At 38.4% G+C, this 23,824-nt stretch overlaps 1 protein-coding gene across 1 annotated transcript in view; it reads left to right on the top strand.

The window, feature by feature from the left end:
• Nucleotides 1-388: 388 nt before the first annotated feature.
• Nucleotides 389-23,824, top strand: part of PPEF2 (protein phosphatase with EF-hand domain 2) — a 65,037-nt gene continuing 41,601 nt past the window's right edge. Inside the window, exon 1 of the mRNA XM_037828977.1 lies at nucleotides 389-443. Within this exon, the coding sequence (XP_037684905.1) occupies nucleotides 389-443 (55 nt within the window). The remainder of the gene's footprint in view (nucleotides 444-23,824) is intronic.

Below are 23,824 nucleotides of genomic sequence, written 5' to 3'. Positions count from 1 at the left end.
CAGTGGAGAGACATATCAAACTGGCTTCTTGAAGAAGGTGGTTCCTAGAGATAAGGAAAGTTAGCCAGATGAAGAGGAGTGGGAGAAAGCCTGAAAAGTCAGCAGAAATGCTGAAAACACAGGAGATACACGGAATGGCCAATGGAAGGAATTCTCGGGGGGATCACCTTGTACTGATACTGGGGAGGTGGGGGGAAGGGTCCCACACAATAGTCTCACTTTTTTTTTTAATAACATGGGAAACAAGGTTCATAGATAATCTGCTCAACCTGCACTAATACCCTGTTTGAATTTTTCCTTTGCAGATTCTCTCTTCCTTTGGTCAGCAAACAGCCCAACCTCCCTTGGACTTTCTACCTACATCCTGCAGAAACACTGCACTGGGGCTATGGGAAGCGGCACCTCTACCCAACATCATTTTGCTTTTCAGAATGCAGAGAAGGGTAAGTGTTTCCCATCTCCCAAACCAAGCTGTGTGTGCCCTAAGGTCCATGTTGCATAGAGAGGGGCTGGGGGTGAGTCCATAATGCTGCTCAGAGTAGAAGCAGGAAAGCATTACAGTTCTTCTCAAGCCAACTCGGAGATATCAGCTTCTTCTCCTCATGATATGACCACCAGAATACTCAGCAGAATATCTTAGGACTTGGTGAACTATATTTGACAGAATCAAAATTACTCAAGGCATCAATGTCATTCATTAGGTTTTATCCTAAATCACACATATACCAGCAAATGACATAAATTTGGGCAAAGGTGGTGAAAGAGCATTCCAGGCAGAGGCTACAGCATGTGCAAGGGCTGTGTGCCGGTTTGAATGTATTATGTCCCCCAAACGCCATTATCCTTGATGTAATCTTGTGTGGGCAGACCTATCAGTGTTAATTAGATTGTAATTCTTTGAGTGTTTCCATGGAGATGCACCCCACCCAACTGTGGGTGATGACTCTGATTGGATAATTTCCATGGAGTGTTGGCCTGCCCATTCAGGGTGGGTCTGAATTAAATTACTGGAGCACTATATAACACCAGACAGAAGGAGCAAGCTGCTACAGCCATGAGGGACACTTTGAAGAATGCACAGAAGCTGAGAGAGTAGCTGCAGATGAAAGATAGTTTGAAGATGGCCGTTGAAAGCAGACTCTTGCTCTGGAGAAGCTAAGAGAGGACAAATACTCCAAGTGCAACTAAGAGTGACATTTTTGAGGAACTGCAGCCTAGAGAGGAACGTCCTGGGAGAAAGCCATTTTGAAACCAGAACTTTGGAGCAGACGCCAGCCACGTGCCTTCCCAGCTAACAGAGGTTTTCCGAACGCCACTGACTATCCTCCAGTGAAGGTACCCGATTGCTGATGTGTTGCCTTGGACACTTTATGGCCTTAAGACTGTAACTGTGTAACCAAATAAACCCCCTTTTTTAAAAGCCAATCGTCTCTGGTGTTTTGCACTCCGGCAGCATTAGCAAACTAGAACAGGCTGCGAGGTAGGCGTAAGTGATGCATATTCAGGGAAATGAATGGTTTGTTCGGTTGACCAGAAGTGAACAAAATGGATGGAGGATGGCATGGGATGAAGCTACTGAAGTAGGCAGAAGCCAGATCATTCAGGGTCTTGTAGGAGTTTAAATTTTATCCTAAAGATAATGAGTAACCTTTGAAGAATTTAAAAGAGGGATTTCTATAATAAGATTTACATATTTAAAAGATGATTCTGGCTTCTGTGAGGAAGGAATTGGAGGGCATAAGAGTGGAATAAGGAAGAAGAGTAGTTTAGAAGCTACTAGAGTCATCCAAGCGAGGGATGATGATGCCTTGGTACAGGGTTTGTGGCAGTAGAGATGGAGAGAAAAAGATGAATTACAGCAATAATTAGGTGTTGGAATTGACAGCATCCAACAGATTAGCTGTATGTGGAAAAGGCTTCCAGGTTTCTGGCTAGCAAAACTGGGCAGATAATGATGCCAGTTACTGGCATGAAGATAATGGAGGAGAACCAAGTTTGACTGAGGGGAAGACAATGAGTTTATACACGCTGGGTCTGAGGCAACCATGAGACATGCCAGTGGAAGTGCAGAGTAGATAATTACATATTCAGATCTGTATTTTAGTGGAGAGGTTTGGATGGTGATATATACATTTGGAAGATATCAGCATATAGGTGGCTGTTGAAGCCATGGGGGTTGACTGTGATAGCCTAGAGTGAGAGTAAAGAACAACTCCAGCATTTAAGCATCAGGTATGAGGAGGAGCCAGAAAAGGAGGCTGAGATGGGGCAGCCAGAGATGTGGGTCAAAAACAAGGAGCATGTGACATTATAGAAGCCAAAGGAAGATTATTTCAAGAGCGGGTCAACCTCAATGCAGATAAGATATCAAATTAATGACAAATAAATGTATCAATCAAATTTAGTGATATGAATGTTACTGGTAACAATAATAGAACCAATTTCAGGCTGGGAATAAAATCTAAACCAGAGCATGAGTTGAGGAGTGATGGAAAAAACAAAATGGAGATAGCCACTGTAGCTACTAACCCTTTAAGAAGTTCAGATGGAAAGGTCTTTGTATCAAACAGAGAGTCAGTGTTATGCAACAAGTGGTTAAGAGCCAGATTGCCTGGGTTTGAATCCTGGCTACACCGTTCACCAGTTATGAGATCCTTTTAACCTCTTTGGGCCCCATTTTCCTTACTTTTAAATCAAAGATAGTAATATTACCTATTCTCACATATTTATTATGAGTATTAAATGAGTTAATATAAAGAGCTTAGAACAGGGCCTGGCTCATAGTAAGCATTCCAAATAAGTATTAGTTGCCTTTATTACCAAAATGTGTGGACAGGTTAGAAATATTAAAATGTTAGCTATTTATTAGTTATCTGAATGGTGGGATAGAGGAAGCATTCGTTTACTTTCATGATCCTACCAACATGGGATGTATGGAGGGAAGGAAGTAGAGCAAGAAGAGGTAAGCTTTATACACTTAGGAGAGTTGTTTTAAAAGTCAGGGGAAATTAAAATAAAATAAAATTCAAGGGGGCTTTGACCAGTTCGGGAAGTGAATAATTAGAATAAGTAGCAGATTATGCAGATGTTCTCAAAAGGTGAGGATGGATAGGCCAAGCAATTAGAGAAAGCTCTAGAGTGTAAAACACAGTGGTCAGAGGCACAAAGTGAAGTACAAAGAGGGTGAACTTTTGAGTGAGACCTGGGGTCCAGGTCTGCCTTTCATTGGCTGCATGAGCTCAACAACCATCCTACTGCTCAACGACTCAGTGTCCTCATCTGTAAAATGCAGGTAATAACCAAAGAAAATAGCCTGTATTAAATGCTTACTGCATACCTGGAATTGTGCTAAATGCTTTGCACACATTATTTGATTTATCTTCCCAACAGCCCTGTAAGCTCAATTTTATTAATGTCCATTTTACAGATGCAGACATTACCCACTCCACCCGGTTTTGATATAATGAGTCTTGCATGAAATCGCGTATGAGGTAGTACTTTTTAAACTGTGACCTGCCAGTTAAATGTGAGTTGTTATTTTGAATGTAGTATGGAAAGTGAGCTTCAGACTGCGATGGATGTGTAGGGCTGTAGTCACACTGAAACTTAATTTTTCCAAAATTAGTACTTTGGAAGAAGATTAGTAGCCTTTGGATTTACTTCTGAAGAAACTGGCCTGTCAATGTAAATGAGGAGGGCAGTAGTGGAGAAGGAATAGAACTCAATGTTCCTAGAGTGTGGGAATGCAGGTCATAGAGAAGCTGGTCCTAACACAGAGAAGAACACAGTGAGTAAGCAAGGACCGGCTTACGTAGTGATGGGAGAATACTGACAGCATCTGACCCAAAGAATTGTTGTGAGGATCAAATGAGTTCACATGCCTAAGAGATAAGAAGCATCCCTAGCACTGAGTAAGTGCTCAATTAAATGTAAGCCATTTTATTTATTTGACATTGCATAAGCTCTCTAAACCCTTTTATATCTGCTATCCCACAGAGGGTATTTTACACCTGATTTTTTTTTTTAACCTCTTATTGAGTATACAGAAAAGCAGAAGGAATTGTACAGTAAACCCCATAGTCACATCACCTAGATTTTTTTAAAACTTATTTTCATTAGAGATGTGGTAGGTTTACAGAAAGATTGTGCAGAAGATACAGAATTCCCATATCCCTACCCCCATTTTTAACATTTTGCATTAGTGTGTTACAATTGTGTTACAATTGATGAAAGAATATTATTATAATTGTACCATTAACTATATTCCATATTTTACATTTGGGTTCACTGTATTATACAGTCCTATGATTGGTTTTCTTTAAATTTTTATTCTAGCAACATTTATACCACCTAAAATTTCCCATTTTAACCACATTCAGATATATAATCCAGTGCTGTTATTTATATTCACAATGTTGTATAACCACTATCCATACCAAAACTTTTCCATCACCCAAGATAGAAACTTAGTACCAATTAAGTATTAACTCCCTATTCTTTACCCTCATCCACCCACCCTGTCCCCTAGTAGACTGTATCCTAATTTCTATGAATTTGCTTATTCTAATTATTTCATATCATATAATATTTGTCCTTTAGTGTCTGACTTATTTCACTTACCATGATGTCTTCAAGTTTTATCCATGTCGTCACATGTATCAGAACTCCACTCTTTTTCACAGCTGAATAACGTTCCTTTTTATGTATATACCATATTTTTTTTATCCTTTCATTTGTTGACGGACACTTGGTTTGCTTCCGTTTTTTGGCAATTGTGAATTATGATGCTGTGAACATCGGATGTCACCTAGATTAACATTATCATTTTGCTTTACTTGCTTTATCCATTTTTGGTTCCCATTTTAAAAAAATTACAGACTTAATGACATTTATAATATACAATAATGAAGTATATTACAATATATGACATTTCACCCTGTACTTCAGTATACATGTCCAGAAAAGGACATTTTCCTACAAAACCACAATATCATTATCACATCTAACAAAATTACTAATTCCTTAATATCAGTCAATAGTCAGTACATATTCAAGTTTCCCCAACTTGTCCCAAATGTTCTTTTTTTTTTTTAAACAGTTGTTTTGTTCCAAAGAAAATCAAATAAAAACCCATGTACTGGGTTTAGTTGTTATGTGTCTTCAGTCTTTAGTCAATTTTAATCTAGAATAGTTCCCCCTCCCCTTTGTTTGTTTTTGTGATACTGACTTGTTGATGAGGTTGAGCCATTTTTTCTCTGGAATGTTGCACCTTCTGGCTTTGTGTGAGTATTTCTTACTGGTTCATTTAACTTGTTTTTCTATGTTCTGTATTGTCAGTAAACTGGCAGTTAGTTATTTAATTTAATTAGATTCAAGTTAAACTTTTGGCAAGAATATTTCAGAAGTGGTGCTGTGCACTTCATACTGGGAGTCATGTAATGTCTGGTAGTCTTACTATTGGCAATGGTAAGATTGATCACTGGCTTAAGGGAATGACAATGAGATACCCCCATTTAAAGCTAAGTTTACCAAGAACTCCATGTGTGGAGTTCATGCAGCTATCCAGTCTCCATGACCTCTTTCACCCACAGTTGAAGTCCCCACTGATGATTGTTGCCTGAATCAGTTATTAATTCACTCAGAGTTACAAAATGGTGACTTTCTACTTCTATCATTTCCTCTACTTTTATTATCTGGCATTCTTCTGTTACCAAAAAAACCAGCAACAAAAAGGAACACTGCTTTCATTAAAGTTATATATTTAATGGTTCTTAGTCCATCTGAGTATAATATTTTGTAGGGAATCCATTGGCTCTAAATGCTTGCATAGTTAAAGATGACAACTTAAATGCAACATTCATTCATGCAAAATACCACACAAGCACATTAAAACTTTTTTTCTCCAAGAAACATTTGACAGGAAGCAAACAACATGCATATTGATAGAATCTGAATGACTCCTCCACATAGTCTTCTACCTAATTCACATCCTCAATAAGTGATTAATTATTACCACTCTTCTTTTTAGAACAGCACGTGAATCATGTTACTGCCTTTCACAACTAAAAGTTGCCCTAAGGCACCAATTTTGCTTCTAAAGTATTAGGGAAACTGAACCCATTAAGTTTTCACTTGCCTTATACATAAGCTCTGAAGTAGCTGTCCTGCATTTTTTATATGGACCTAAGCATCTCTGTAAACCCTTGCCTTCTTTGCTTCCTAGTTTGGCAGTATGTCCCAGGCTCATCTCACACATTTTCAGCTCCAGGAATGCTATTTCTACAGGGTGCTGAGAACTCATTGCTAACAGGCTGGCCACTGTTTCTAGACCTCTTTGGTCTAGAAATATGTATTATCAACATATTTATCCTCACAACAATGTGTCCAATCTATATTTAGTATTACAATATTTTTACTTAACATTCCTAATATTGCATTTGTATCGCTTTTCTTTGTTAAAAATATTTTTCTCCCTAATGCCTTTAATATAGTACTATTTACTTTATCCTACATTGTATAAAGAATAGTACTAAGATAACAATAACAATATGTTATAAACAATATGATTACTGAAAACTCTTTAAGATTTCTTTGTAGTTCTTTTTGTCCTTAGGATAGAACATCTTCTTGACCAAAAGGGGGATGTGAAATGAAATGAAATAAGTTTCAGTGGCTGAGAGATTCCAAAAGGAGCCGAGAGATCACTTCTGGTGGGCACTCTTACGCACAATATAGACAACCCTTTTTAGGTTCTAATGAATTGGAATAGATAGCAGTAAGTATCTGAAACTATCAAACTACAACCCAGAACCCTTGAATCTTGAAGACAATTGTATAAAAATGTAGCTTATGAGGGGTGACAGTGTGATTGGGAAAGCTATGTGGATCACACTCCCGTTTGTCCAGTGTATGGATGGATGAGTAGAAAAACGGGCAAAAAGAAAAAAAAAGGGACCCAGTGTTCTTTTTTACTTTAATTGTTCTTTTTCACTTTAATTTTTATTCATGTTACTTTTGTGTGGGGGGTAATGAAAATGTTCAAAAATTAATTTTGGTGATAGGCACACAACTATATGGTGGTACTGTGAATAACTGATGGTATGCTGTGTGTGACTGCATGGTATGTGAATATATCTCAATAAAATTGAATTATGAAAAAAAAAAAGATTTCTTTGTAGTTCTTTTTGTCCTTAGGATATATTCCTCTAGGGATGTACAAATACTGAGTTCCAAAGTCATTTGAAATAACTCCTTTCTGTGTGTTATGCCACCAACTTATTAAATTTGGTTTAATTTTTGCTTTTGATTTTTAGAAATTGATTTTATTTCATTTTGATCTACATTTATTTTATAGTTTTGTAAAACATCTATAAACCCAAAACGTAATGGCATAAGTCAGTCATTTTATTCTGCTCATGATTTTGCTTCAGGAATTTGGGAGGGGCTGGCTGGGTGGTTTGTTTCTAGCCTCAGGGCAGCTGGGGCTGGAGGCTCCACTTCCAACATGGCTTCTTCACTTGGTGTTTGGGGTCTTGGAGCGCTTTGGCCTCCTCTCCCCCTACATGGTATCTCATCTTTCAGGGCTTCTCCATGTGGCTTAGGCTTCTCACAGCATGGCAGTCGGTGTCAGACTAGCCAAACTCCTTACATGGGAGCTGGCTTCCCCCAAGTGAGCATTATAAGAGCAAAAACTCCAAGAAGCAGGAAGTAGAAGCTGTTTCTTACAGCCTGAGCTTGGAAACTGGCACAGCAGCACTTTCTCTGGATTCTCTTGGTCAAGGTGGTCACAGAGTCCACCTAGACTCAAGGGGAGGAGACATAGACCCCCACCTCTTGATGGGAGGAATGTCAAATAATTTGCATTCGCCTTTAATCTGCGGCAATTCCAAAGTCAAACCTACAAAAGTAATTTAGTTTTCATCTCTGTTTCCCCCACACTTTCTTCCATCACCTATAAATATATTAAAACTATTCTTCAATTTTTAAAAATATTTAAGCAAATAAGTTTGTGTGTTCATAGTTTTCCCTTTTTTGAGATAAATGGTAGTATCCAATATTTCCTGTCCTGCACCTTGCTTATTTCACTTAAGATATTCTATCAAATATATTCCTTATCCTTTTTACAACTTTATATACTTCATTGTGTGGTAGCATTGTTTATTCAACCAGTTCCCTATTGATATATATTTGGATTGTTTCTTGTCTTTTGCACTATTTGTGTCATATAATCTTGTGCATATATGTCTTTTTATATTTTTGCAGTACGTATTTGTCATGTATTTATTTTTGATTTAGTAGGATTGGTAGGTGAAAGGGTAAATGCATATGTAATTTGCTACATGTTGCCAAATTCCCCTCCAACTGCCTTCCCACCAGCATATGTAAGAGTTGTTTTCTCACAGCCTCATCAATTTGCATTATCAAATATTAGTTTTTTGTCAAACTGATAGGTAAGAAATGATATCTCAGCATAGTTTTAATTTGTATCCTCTCTTATTATAATAAGGTAGAGCATCTTTTCATATATTTAAAACTTGTGCTTTTTTCCTCTGAAATGTCTGTCCATATCTCTTGACCATTTTTCTACAGAATTGTTTTTTTTCTCACTTTTTCAAAGTTCTCATTATAGAAGGGATATCAACTCTTTGTGATATAAGTCACAAATATTTTTTCCCAGTTTGTCATTTGTCTGCAGTCATTTTTAAGTTAACTCACAAACAGCACAAATTCAGCTGATACATGGTGCAGGCTCAGAATTACCATCTCACAAGGGACTCTGCATTCAAGGTCAGCTCACTCTGTGCTATGACGTGGGCTGGGAAGCAGATATTTGTTGGTTCCCACTATGGGCAGAAACTTCTCCAGCTCCTGCCTTTTCACGGAGAGCCCAGTTATATCTCCCTAAAATGTGTATGGACCAAGCTCTCCTGTGGACTCTATCTTCACTTTTGGTACCTGGAGATTCCCCTTTAAAGCTTTTGATTTCAGCTGTTAAATTCTTTTTAAAATTATTTTATGCAACACTGGTTATGTATTCAAGTGTGAGGGATTTCTGTATCTGTTTACTCATGACAATTCTGATTGGAAGCCAATATTAGGGCTTCTCTTTTTCCTAAAGAGATGTCATAATTCATGAAGATTATTGCTTAACTTTTGTCAATCTTATACTTCCCTTAAAGAAAGGCACTTCCTTTTTTTCTTCTTTATTATAGAAGTTGTGGGTTTACAGAACAAGCATACTTAAAATATAGGATTCCCATACACCACCCCACCACCAACACCTTGCATTGGTGTGGAACGTTTGCTACAATTGATGATAACACATTTTTATAATTGTACTATTAATTACAGTCCATGGTTTAACTTAGGGTTCCCTGTTTGTATAGTGTAGTTCCATGAAGTTTTCTTAAATTTTTTATTCTGTTACCGTATATTCACTCTAACATTTCCCCTTTTAATCATATTCAGATACATATTTCAGTGCGGTTAATTGCTTTCACAATGTTGTGCTACCAACACCACCATCCATTACCAAAACATTTCCATCATTCCAAACAGGGACCTCGTACATTTTTTTTTTTATTAAATTCAGTTTTATTGAAATACATTCACACACCATACAGTCATCCATGATATACAATCAACTGTCCACAGTATGATAACATAGTTATGTGCTCATCACCACAGTCTATCTCTGAACATTTTCCTTACATCAGAAAGAACCAGAACAAGAATAAAAAATAAAAGTGAAAAAAGAACACCCACATCATCCCCCCATCCCACCCCATTTGTCTTTTAGGGGACCTTGTACATTTTAAGCCTTAACTCCCCATTCTCTATCTCCACCCTGCTCCCTGGTAACCTATATTCTAAATTCTGACTTATTCTAATTTTTTCAAATCAGTGAGATCATACAATACTTTTGTGTCTGGCTTATTTCATTCAACATGATGTCTTCAAGGTTCATCTATGTTGTGTGTATCAGGACTTCATTCCTTATTACAGCCAAATAATATTCCATTGTATCACATTTTATCTATCCATTCATCGCTTGACACGTGGGTTGCTTCCATCTTTTGGCAATTGAAAAACACCACTATGAACATCTGTTTGCAAACATCTGAGTCCCTGCTTTCAATTCTTTTGGGTGTATACCTAGAAGCAGGATTGCCAGGTCATATGGTTTTTTGCTTAGCCTTCTGAGGAACCGCCAAACCGTCTTCCACCATGGCTGCAGCATTTTACATTGCCACAAACAATAAATGAGTGGATTTCTTCACATACTCTCTAACACTTATTATTTTCTGCTTTTATTTTTTAGTAGCAGCTATTCTAATGGGTGTGAACTGGTATCTCATTGTGATGTTTTGATTTGCATTTCCCTGATGGATAATGATGTTGAGCATCTTTTCATCTGCTTTCTGGCCATTTGTATATCATTTTTGAAGAGATGCTTGTTCAAGTCTTTTGCCCATTTTTAAATTGGGTTGTTTGTTTTTTTGTTGTTAAGTTGAGGCATATCTTTATGTATGCTGGATATTAAACCTTTATCAGATATGTTGTTTCCCTTTTCCCATTGTGTAGATTGTTGTTTTACTTTCATGATAAAGTTATTTGTGATACAAAAGTTTTTAATTTTGATGAGGCCCCATTTATCAATTTTTTTTCTTTTGTTGCTTATACAACAAAAGTATCTTACTAGGTATTTTTCTCCTTCAAAATAAGCATTCCATATAGAGAAATAAACCATTGACAAAGGTAATGGAAATAGGTAACCACATTAAAAAGCCCCTGTTCTATAACATTTATCTCAAAAAATTTATCCATTCTACTGAGTACTGACTTAATAAAGTTAGTGTTGCCTTGGTTCACAATTTTCTCACAGTGTTCTTAAATATGGATTTTTAACAGCCAGGTGTATTCGTAACTTACACTCTAAGATTTAGTCTGCACATGGCCCAAGCAAGAGGGGCCCAAGCATCTTGCTTTGTGCTTCTGGGAAGGGATTCAAGGGTAGAGCATCTTAAACTGTCCTCAGCTCACAGCTCCCATCTTGATTAAAGCTACCCCAAGCCCCAATCTGGGGAGAAACAAAAAAAGGGAGAAAGAGAGGAAGGGTTCTGTTCCAGTTTGCTAATGCTGCCAGAATGCAAAACACCAGAAATGTATTGGCTTTTATAAAGTGGGGTTATTTGCTTACACAGTTACAGTCTTAAGGCCATAAAGTGTCCAAGGTAACACATCAGCAATCAGGTACCTTCACTGGAGGATGGCCAATGGCATCCAGAAAACCTCTGTTAGCTAGGAAGGCACGTGGCTGGCATCTGCTTGTTCCCAGGTTGCTTTTCAGAATGGCATTCTCCAAAATGTCTGCTTCAGCTTCCAACGGCCATGTGCAAAATGTGTGCCTCAGCTACAGCTGCATTCTCAAAGTGTCCCCCTTGGCTTTAACAAGCTTACTCCTTCTGTCTGAGCTTATATAGTGCTCCAGTAAATTAATCAAGGCCCATGCTGAATGGGCGGGGCCGCACCTCCATGGAAATTATCCAATCAGAGTTATCACCCACATTTGGGTGGGTCACATCTCCATGGAAACATTCGAAGAATTACAATCTAATCCATACTAATATGTCTGCCCACACAAGATTGTATCAAAGATAATGGCATTTCGGGGAACATAATACATTCAAACTGGCACAGGTTCCCTCCCCTTGCCCCAAGTAGCCCAAGCAGGGCTGAGAATAGCATGTCTAATCACTGGCAGCACTTGCCTTAAAAGTCTTAAAAGTCACTTTATGGCCTTAAGACTGTAACTGTGTAAGCAAATAACCCCCCTTTATAAAAGCCAATCCATTTCTGGTGTTTTGCATTCTGGCAGCATTAGCAAACTAGAACAGAACCCTTCCTCTCTTTCTCCCTTTTTATGTTTCTCCCCAGATTGGGGCTTGGGATGGCTTTAATCAAGATGGGAGCTGTAAGCTGAGGACAGTTTAAGATGCTCTACCTTAAAAGTTTTTTTTTTTTAATTTTAGTTTTTTTAAATGCAATTTTATTGAGATATATTCACATAACATACAATCTTTCAAAGTGTACACCTTAAAAGTCTTGAGGCAAGGTGTTTGCAAACATTTTCACAGAATCTTGATGTCCAAAGTTCTACATGTTTTATAAACTTTAGCACAGGTATGAATCATGCATGGAGTTTGTTAAACCTGCAGATTCCTGGGTTCCACTTGTAGAGATTCAGATGCTGTAGGTCTAGGACAAGGTCCAGAAATCTGTGTTTACCATGAGTTCCTAAAGGATCTATGACACTTACTCTGGATATTTCATTCACTATTCTGAGCATGGTTTTACAGAATTCAATCAGCTTTATCATTTATCAATTTATTCACTTAGACAAATATTGAATGAGTGCCTTTAAGAAATATTGATAGGATGAAATTTTTTCTCATAGGAAATCAAATTTAGCTTTGCTTAAATTCTTCCTAGGTTCTCTTTTCCCACCCACCGTCATCTTTCCTCTTAGGGGAATCAGCAAGAATTGTTATCTCTCTAATGCAAGCTAAATGTATTAAATCAATCTGTCTGCTGTTCATGAGGTTGACCTGAGTGAACCCACAGGGTTTCCTTTTTAATCCACCTTTATCCACAAATACTCCATTCATTACTAGCAGCACATCCAGGCTCAGAAGCTTAAGAAGAATCTAGTTATTTATGTGGAGAGCTGGCTCTTTCTCCAGCAACAATACATGGCCACAGGACCTAAGCCCTATATGAAGATTTGAACCTGAAAAGTAAATCCCACTCACCCCAACCTGTGAAACATGTTCACCTAGCACCAGTCCTGGCTAAAAGGAGACTAAAACTTGTCTGTTGGACTGGATACAGTCAGCACAAGCAGGGACATATTGTAATGGGGAAACTTTAAAGCCCTCAGGGACATCTTGGAACCTGGAGATAAGCCCCAGCAAGCACTTATCACCACCTGATGCTGTTGTATATTAATTTGTGTATTTGTTTATTGGTTGTTTTCCCCAGTTATCATCTAGTCCTGCCCGTTTTCCAGATGAGGAAATTGAGGCCAAGGATGGCGACTTGCCAGGGCCACATAACTAGTCAGGGCAGTCAGTTCCTGGCCTGGAACGCAGACCTCCTGACACCCAGTGTATTGTCACAATATTGAAAAGTCCTCATCTCCCTTCCCCTGTTACCCAATGTTCAAGGATGCTGTATCCTTGCAATCTTTCCAGTTTATATCTTCTCATAATCCCAGCAATCCAACCTTTCCATCTATAGACTTACAAATGCTTTCATCAGTAAGTGGGAATCCCAATAAACCTCCAGTGACATTAATATAATTGCCAGGCCTTCGTGGGATGGAGAACATCTTCTTGACCAAAAGGGGGATGTGAATGGAAATGAAATAAACTTCAGTGGCAGAGAGATTCCAAAAGGAGCCAAGAGGTCACTCTGGTGGGCACTCTTACACACAATATAGACAACCCTTTTTAGGTTCTAATGAATTGGGGTAGCTGGTGGTAGATACCTGAAACTATCAAACTACAACCCAGAACCCATGAATCTCGAAGACAATTGTATAAAAATGTAGCTTATGAGGGGTGACAATGGGATTGGGAAAGCCATAAGGACCACACTCCCCTTTGTCTAGTTTATGGATGGATGAGTAGAAAAATAGGGGAAGAAAACAAACAAACAAACAAACAGACAAAGGCACCCAGTGTTCTTTTTTACTTTAATTGCTCTTTTTCACTTTAATTATTATTCTGGTTATTTTTGTGTGTGTGGTAATGAAGGTGTCAGGGATTGATTTCGGTGATGAATGTACAACTATGTAATGGTACTGTGAACAATCGAATGTATGATTTGTTTTGTATGACTGCATGGTATGTGAATATATCTCAATAAAATGAATATTAAAATATATATATATATATATATATATATATATATATATATATATATATAATTGCCAGGCAAGAATGGAGGGAGTGATGGGGTGGGAATGGGGAAAAAGCACTGTGGGGAGTGGTAAGACACATACTTGCTACTGGCAGCCATGGAGAATACTTTCTCCACTGTGGTGGCTTGAAGCTCTATGTACCCCAGAAAAAGATATTCTTAAACCTAATCCATTCCTGTGGGTGAGAACCCATTGTAAGTAGGACTTTTGATGAGGTTACTTCAGCTAAGGTGTGGCCCAGCCCAATCAGAGTGGGTCTTAATCCTATTACTGGAGTCCTTTATAAGCAGAATAAAATTCAGACAGAAGAGAGAAAGCCACCAAGGGAGCAGCCGGTAGCTGGAAGTCAAAAGAACCTAGAAAAGAAAGAAGAAACCAGAAAACACGGCCATGTACCTTGCTTTATGACAAACTAAAGATCAAAGATCTTCAGCAGCCAGCCCCAGGACACCACAGTCTTTGGGAAGAAAGCAGCACCTTGATGAAGGCTTCATTTGGACTTTCTTTCTTCTCAAAACCATGAGCAACCAAGCCGACTTGGCAGGTGAATCTCTCTGGCAATGTGGGACGTGACTCCTAGGGATGAGCCTGGACCCGGCATTGTGGGACTGAGAAAATCTTCTTGACCAAAAGGGGGAGAAGAAATGAAACAAAATAAAGTTTCAGTGGTTGAGAGATTTCAAATGGAGTAGAGAGGTCATTCTGGAGGTTATTCTTATATGTTATATAGATATCCCTTTTTAGTTTTTAGAGTATTAGAATAGCTATAAGGAAATATCTGAAACTGTTGGACTGCAACCCAGTAGTCTTGATTCTTAAAAATGATTGTAGGAGGCGGGGCAAGATGGCAGACTGGTGAGCTGTATGTTTTAGTTACTCCTCCAGGAAAATAGGTAGAAAGCCAGGAACTGCGTGGACTGGACACCATAGAGCAATCTGACTTTGGGCATACTTCATATAACACTCATGAAAACGTGGAACTGCTGAGATCAGCGAAATCTGTAAGTTTTTGCGGCCAGGGGACCCGCGCCCCTCCCTGCCAGGCTCAGTCCCGGGGGAGGAGGGGCTGTCAGCTCTGGGAAGGAGAAGGGAGAACTGCAGTGGCTGCCCTTATCGGAAACTCATTCTACTGATTCAAACTCCAACCATAGATAGACTGAGACCAGACACCAGAGAATCTGAGAGCAGCCAGCCCAGCAGAGAGGAGACAGGCATAGAAAAAAAACAACACGAAAAACTCCAAAATAAAAGCGGAGGATTTTTGAAGTTCTGGTGAACACAGAAAGGGGAAGGGCCCTGAGGCGCATATGCAAATCCCGAAGAAAAGCTGATCTCTCTGCCCTGTGGACCTTTCCTTAATGGCCCTGGTTGCTTTGTCTCTTAGCATTTCAATAACCCATTAGATCTCTGAGGAGGGCCCGTTTTTTTTTTGTTTTTTTTTGTTTTTTTTTAATCCTTTTTTCTTTTTCTAAAACAATTACTCTAAGAAGCCCAATACAGAAAGCTTCAAAGACTTGCTATTTGGGCAGGTCAAGTCAAGAGCAGAACTAGGAGAGCTCTGAGACAAAAGGCAATAATCCAGTGGCTGAGAAAATTCACTAAACACCACAACTTTGCAAGAAAAGGGGGGTGTCCGCTCACAGCCATAATCCCGGTGGACAGGAAACACTCCTGCCCATCGCCAGCCCCATAGCCCAGAACTGCCCCAGACAACCCAGTGTGACGGAAGTGCTTCAAATAACAGGCACACACCACAAAACTGGGCGTGGACATTAGCCTTCCCTGCAACCTCAGCTGATTGTCCCAGAGTTGGGAAGGTAGAGCAGTGTGAATTAACAAAGCCCCATTCAGCCATCATTTCAGCAGACTGGGAGCCTCCCTACACAGCCCAGCAGCCCAGAACTGCCCTTGGGGGACGGCACTCACCTGTGACATAGCACAGCCATCCCTCAACAGAGGACCTGGGGTGCACGGCCTGGAAGAGGGGCCCACTTGCAAGTCTCAGGAGCCATACGCCAATACCAAGGACTTGTGGGTCAGTGGCAGAGACAAACTGTGGCAGGACTGAACTGAAGGATTAGACTATTGCAGCAGCTTTAAAACTCTAGGATCACCAGGGAGATTTGATTGTTAGAGCCACCCCCCCCCTTCCTGACTGCCCAGAAACACGCCGCATATACAGGGCAGGCAACACCAACTACACACGCAAGCTTGGTACACCAATTGGACCCCACAAGACTCACTCCCCCACTCAACAAAAAGGCTAAGCAGGGGAGAACTGGCTTGTGGAGAACAGGTGGTTCGTGGACGCCACCTGCTGGTTAGTTAGAGAAAGTGTACTCCACGAAGCTGTAGATCTGATAAATTAGAGATAAGGACTTCAATTGGTCTACAAATCCTAAAAGAACCCTATCAAGTTCAGCAAATGCCACGAGGCCAAAAACAACAGAAAATTATAAAGCAAATGAAAAACCAGACGATATGGATAACCCAAGCCCAAGCACCCAAATCAAAAGACCAGAAGAGACACAGCACCTAGAGCACCTACTCAAAGAACTAAAGATGAACAATGAGACCATAGGACCGGAGATAAAGGAAATCAAGAAGACCCTAGAAGAGCATAAAGAAGACATTGCAAGGCTAAATAAAAAAATGGATGATCTTATGGAAATTAAAGAAACTGTTGACCAAATTAAAAAGATTCTGGACACTCATAGTACAAGACTAGAGGAAGTTGAACAACAAATCAGTGACCTCGAAGATGACAGAATGGAAAATGAAAGCATAAAAGAAAGAATGGGGAAAAAAATTGAAAAACTCGAAATGGACCTCAGGGATATGATAGATGATATGAAACATCCAAATATAAGACTCATTGGTGTCCCAGAAGGGGAAGAAAAGGGTAAAGGTCTAGGAAGAGTATTCAAAGAAATTGTTGGGGAAAACTTCCCAAATCTTCTAAACAACATAAATACACAAATCATAAATGCTCAGCGAACTCCAAATAGAATAAATCCAAATAAACCCACTCCGAGACATATACTGATCACACTATCAAACACAGAAGAAAAGGAGCAAGTTCTGAAAGCAGCAAGAGAAAAGCAATTCACCACATACAAAGGAAACAGCATAAGACTAAGTAGTGACTACTCAGCAGCCACCATGGAGGCGAGAAGGCAGTGGCACGATATATTTAAAATTCTGAGTGAGAAAAATTTCCAGCCAAGAATACTTTATCCAGCAAAGCTCTCCTTCAAATTCAAGGGAGAGCTTAAATTTTTCACAGACAAACAAATGCTGAGAGAATTTGCTAACAAGAGACCTGCCCTACTGGAGATACTCAAGGGAGCCCTACAGAGAGAGAAACAAAGAAAGGACAGAGAGACTTGGAGAAAGGTTCAGTACTAAAGAGATTCGGTATGGGTACAATAAAGGATATTAATAGAGAGAGGGGAAAAATATGACAAACATAAACCAAAGGATAAGATGGCTGATTCAAGAAATGCCTTCACGGTTATAACGTTGAATGTAAATGGATTAAACTCCCCAATTAAAAGATATAGATTCGCAGAATGGATCAAAAAAAATGAACCATCAATATGTTGCATACAAGAGACTCATCTTAGACACAGGGACACAAAGAAACTGAAAGTGAAAGGATGGAAAAAAATATTTCATGCAAGCTACAGCCAAAAGAAAGCAGGTGTAGCAATATTAATCTCAGATAAAATAGACTTCAAATGCAGGGATGTTTTGAGAGACAAAGAAGGCCACTACGTACTAATAAAAGGGGCAATTCAGCAAGAAGAAATAACAATCGTAAATGTCTATGCACCCAACCAAGGTGCCACAAAATACATGAGAGAAACACTGGCAAAACTAAAGGAAGCAATTGATGTTTCCACAATAATTGTGGGAGACTTCAACACATCACTCTCTCCTATAGATAGATCAACCAGACAGAAGATCAATAAGGAAATTGAAAACCTAAACAATCTGATAAATGAATTAGATTTAACAGACATATACAGGACATTACATCCCAAATCACCAGGATACACATACTTTTCTAGTGCTCATGGAACTTTCTCCAGAATAGATCATATGCTGGGACATAAAACAAGCCTCAATAAATTTAAAAAGATTGAAATTATTCAAACCACATTCTCTGACCACAATGGAATACAATTAGAAGTCAATAACCATCAGAGACTTAGAAAATTCACAAATACCTGGAGGTTAAACAACACGCTCCTAAACAATCAATGGGTTAAAGAAGAAATAGCAAGAGAAATTGCTAAATATATAGAGACGAATGAAAATGAGAACACAACATACCAAAACCTATGGGATGCAGCAAAAGCAGTGCTAAGGGGGAAATTTATAGCACTAAACGCATATATTAAAAAGGAAGAAAGAGCCAAAATCAAAGAACTAATGGATCAACTGAAGAAGCTAGAAAATGAACAGCAAACCAATCCTAAACCAAGTAGAAGAAAAGAAATAACAAGGATTAAAGCAGAAATAAATGACATAGAGAACAAAAAGACAATAGAGAGGATAAATATCACCAAAAGTTGGTTCTTTGAGAAGATCAACAAGATTGACAAGCCCCTAGCTAGACTGACAAAATCAAAAAAAGAGAAGACACATATAAAGAAAATAATGAATGAAAAAGGTGACATAACTGTAGATCCTGAAGAAATTAAAAAAATTATAAGAGGATACTATGAACAACTGTATGGCAACAAACTGGATAATGTAGAGGAAATGGACAATTTCCTGGAAACATATGAACAACCTAGACTGACCAGAGAAGAAATAGAAGACCTCAACCAACCCATCACAAGCAAAGAGATCCAATCAGTCATCAAAAATCTTCCCAGAAATAAATGCCCAGGGCCAGATGGCTTCACAGGGGAATTCTACCAAACTTTCCAGAAAGAACTGACACCAATCTTACTCAAACTCTTTCAAAACATTGAAGAAAATGGAACACTACCTAACTCATTTTATGAAGCTAACATCAATCTAATACCAAAACCAGGCAAAGATGTTACAAAAAAGGAAAACTACCAGCCAATCTCCTTAATGAATATAGATGCAAAAATCCTCAACAAAATACTTGCAAATCGAATCCAAAGACACATTAAAAAAATCATACACCATGACCAAGTGGGGTTCATTCCAGGCATGCAAGGATGGTTCAACATAAGAAAATCAATCAATGTATTACAACACATTAAAAACTCAAAAGGGAAAAATCAATTGATCATCTCAATAGATGCTGAAAAAAGCATTTGACAAAATCCAACATCCCTTTTTGATAAAAACACTTCAAAAGGTAGGAATTGAAGGAAACTTCCTCAACATGATAAAGAGCATATATGAAAAACCCACAGCCAGCATAGTACTCAATGGTGAGAGACTGAAAGCCTTCCCTCTAAGATCAGGAACAAGACAAGGATGCCCACTGTCACCACTGTTATTCAACATTGTGCTGGAAGTGCTAGCCAGGGCAATCCGGCAAGACAAAGAAATAAAAGGCATCCAAATTGGAAAAGAAGAAGTAAAACTGTCATTGTTTGCAGATGATATGATCTTATATCTAGAAAACCCTGAGAAATCGACGATACAGCTACTAGAGCTAATAAACCAATTTAGCAAAGTAGCGGGATACAAGGTTAATGCACATAAGTCAGTAATGTTTCTATATGCTAGAAATGAACAAACTGAAGAGACACTCAAGAAAAAGATACCATTTTCAATAGCAGCTAAAAAAATCAAGTACCTAGGAATAAACTTAACCAAAGATGTAAAAGACCTATACAAAGAAAACTACATAATTCTACTAAAAGAAATAGAAGGGGACCTTAAAAGATGGAAAAATATTCCATGTTCATGGATAGGAAGACTAAATGTCATTAAGATGTCAATTCTACCCAAACTCATCTACAGATTCAATGCAATCCCAATCAAAATTCCAACAACCTACTTTGCAGACTTGGAAAAGCTAGTTATCAAATTTATTTGGAAAGGGAAGATGCCTCGAATTGCTAAAGACACTCTAAAAAAGAAAAACGAAGTGGGAGAACTTACACTCCCTGACTTTGAAGCTTATTATAAAGCCACAGTTGCCAAAACAGCATGGTACTGGCACAAAGATAGACATATAGATCAATGGAATCGAATTGAGAATTCGGAGATAGACCCTCAGATCTATGGCCGACTGATCTTTGATAAGGCCCCCAAAGTCACTGAACTGACAAATGAGTCATAATGGTCTTTTCAACAAATGGGGCTGGGAGAGTTGGATATCCATATCCAAAAGAATGAAAGAGAACCCCTACCTCACCCCCTACACAAAAATTAACTCAAAATGGACCAAAGATCTCAATATAAAAGAAAGTACCATAAAACTCCTAGAAGATAATGTAGGAAAACATCTTCAAGACCTTGTATTAGGCGGCCACTTCCTAGACTTTACACCCAAAGCACAAGCAACAAAAGAGAAAATAGATAAATGGGAACTCCTCAAGCTTAGAAGTTTCTGCACCTCAAAGGAATTTCTCAAAAAGGTAAAGAGGCAGCCAACTCAATGGGAAAAAATTTTTGGAAACCATGTATCTGACAAAAGACTGATATCTTGCATATATAAAGAAATCCTACAACTCAATGACAATAGTACAGTCGGCCCAATTATAAAATGGGCAAAAGATATGAAAAGACAGTTCTCTGAAGAGGAAATACAAATGGCCAAGAAACACATGAAAAAATGTTCAGCTTCACTAGCTATTAGAGAGATGCAAATTAAGACCACAATGAGATACCATCTAACACTGGTTAGAATGGCTGCCATTAAACAAACAGGAAACTACAAATGCTGGAGGGGATGTGGAGAAATTGGAACTCTTATTCACTGTTGGTGGAACTATATAATGGTTCAGCCACTCTGGAAGTCAGTCTGGCAGTTCCTTAGAAAACTAGATATAGAGTTACCATTCGACCCAGCGATTGCACTTCTCGGTATATACCCGGAAGATCGGAAAGCAGTGACACGAACAGATATCTGCACGCCAATGTTCATAGCAGCATTATTCACAATTGCCAAAAGATGGAAACAACCCAAATGTCCTTCAACAGATGAGTGGATAAATAAAATGTGGTATATACACACGATGGAATACTACGCGTCAGTAAGAAGGAACGATCTCGTCAAACATATCACAACATGGATGAACCTTGAAGACATAATGCTAAGCGAAATAAGCCAGGCACAAAAAGAGAAATATTATATGCTACCACTAATGTGAACTTTGAAAACTATAAAACAAATGGCTTATAATGTAGAATGTAGGGGAACTAGCAATAGAGAGCAATTAAGGAAGGGGGAACAATAATCCAAGAAGAAAAGATAAGCTATTTAACGTTCTGGGGATGCCCAGGAATGACTATGGTCTGTTAATTTCTGATAGATATAGTAGGAGCAAGTTCACAGAAATGTTGCTATATTAGGTAACTTTCTTGGGGTAAAGTAGGAACATGTTGGAAGTTAAGCAGTTATCTTAGGTTAGTTGTCTTTTTCTTACTCCCTTGTTATGGTCTCTTTAAAATGTTCTTTTATTGTATGTTTGTTTTCTTTTTAGCTTTTTTTTTCATACAGTTGATTTAAAAAAGAAGGGAAAGTTAAAAAAAAAAAAAAAAAAAAACAAGGAAAAAAAAAAAGATGCAGTGCCCCCTTGAGGAGCCTGTGGAGAATGCAGGGGTATTCGCCTACCCCACCTCCATGGTTGCTAACATGACCACAGACATAGGGGACTGGTGGTTTGATGGGTTGAGCCCTCTACCACAGGTTTTACCCTTGGGAAGACGGTTGCTGCAAAGGAAAGGCTAGGCCTCCCTATGGTTGTGCCTAAGAGCCTCCTCCCGAATGCCTCTTTGTTGCTCAGATTTGGCCCTCTCTCTCTAGCTAAGCCAACTTGAAAGGTGAAATCACTGCCCTCCCCCCTACGTGGGATCAGACACCCAGGGGAGTGAATCTCCCTGGCAACGTGGAATATGACTCCCGGGGAGGAATGTAGACCTGGCATCGTGGGACGGAGAACATCTTCTTGACCAAAAGGGGGATGTGAAAGGAAATGAAATAAGCTTCAGTGGCAGAGAGAATCCAAAAGGAGCCGAGAGGTCACTCTGGTGGGCACTCTTACGCACACTTTAGACAACCCTTTTTAGGTTCTAAAGAATTGGGGTAGCTGGTGGTGGATACCTGAAACTATCAAACTACAACCCAGAACCCATGAATCTCGAAGACAGTTGTATAAAAATGTAGCTTATGAGGGGTGACAAGGGGATTGGGAAAGCCATAAGGACCACACTCCACTTTGTCTAGTTTATGGATGGATGAGTAGAAAAATAGGGGAAGGAAACAAACAGACAAAGGTACCCAGTGTTCTTTTTTACTTCAATTGCTCTTTTTCACTCTAATTATTATTCTTGTTATTCTTGTGTGTGTGCTAATGAAGGTGTCAGGGATTGATTTGGGTGATGAATGTACAACTATGTAATGGTACTGTGAACAATCGAAAGTACGATTTGTTTTGTATGACTGCGTGGTATATGTATATATCTCAATAAAATGAAGATAAAAAAAAAAAAAAAAAAAAAAGACATAATGCTGAGCAAAATAAGCCAGGCACAAAAAGAGACATATTGTATGTTACCACTAATGTGAATTCTGTGAAAAATGTACAATGTTTTATACTGTAGAATGTAGGGGACCTAGAGCTACCAATTAGTGGAGGCGGAATGATAATCTAATAAGAACAGATAAACTATGGAGGGTAATCTCAATGTTATGGGAATGCTCAGGAATGATTATGGTTTGTAAACTTTCTTGGATATAGTAAGATCATGATGGAAGCAATAGAGTTATTTTAGTTTTTTTTTTCTCTTATTCCTTTGTTTTCTTAGGGGTTGTTAATTTTCTTGGGGTATGGTAGGAACATGTTGGAAGCAATGTAGTTATTTTAGATTATTTGTTTTTCTTACTCCTCTGTTTGGACATGGTTTATTAATTTTCTTGGGGTATGGTAGGAACATATTGGAAGCAAAGTAATTATTTTAGGTTATTTGTTTTCCTTAATCCATTGCTTTGTTTGAAATGTTGTGGGGTTTTTTTGGTTGTTGTTTGCCTGTTTGTTTTTAATTTTTTGATAAACAAAGTTAAAAAATTGAAAAAAAATCAGTAGAAAAATGGAAGTAAAAACTAAATGACAAATAGGGTGGGATGGGGGGATGATTTGGGTATTCTCTTTTCACTTTTATTTTTTATTCTTATTCTGATTCTTTCTGATGTAAGGAAAATGTTCAGAAATAGATTGTGGTGATGAACGCATAACTATATGATCATACTGTGAACAGTTGATTGTATACCATGGATGACTGTATGGTTTGTGAATATATTTCAATAAAACTGAATTTAAAAAAAATGATTGTATAACTATATAGCTTACATGGTGTGGCTGTGTGATTGTGAAATACTTGTGGCTCACACTCCCTTTATCCACTGTATGGACAGATGAATAGAAAAATGGGAACAAAAATTAAATGAATAATAGGGAGGATGGGATATTTTGAATGTTCTCCTTTACTTGTATTTTTATTCTTCTTCTTTTTTTTTTTGGAATAATGAAAATTTTCAAAAATTGATTTTGGTTATGAATGCACAACTATACAATGGTATGATATGTATTGTCATTATTGTATTGCATGTTGTGGATGATTGTAAGGTATGTGAATATATCTCAATAAAACTGAGTTGAAAAAAAAAAAAGAACAGAT

Source organism: Choloepus didactylus, chromosome 3 (genome assembly GCF_015220235.1).
Source record: "Choloepus didactylus isolate mChoDid1 chromosome 3, mChoDid1.pri, whole genome shotgun sequence".
NCBI lineage: Eukaryota > Metazoa > Chordata > Mammalia > Pilosa > Megalonychidae > Choloepus > Choloepus didactylus.
The sequence above is the reverse complement of the archived record's forward strand: the minus strand, read 5'-3'. Positions and strand labels throughout refer to the sequence as shown.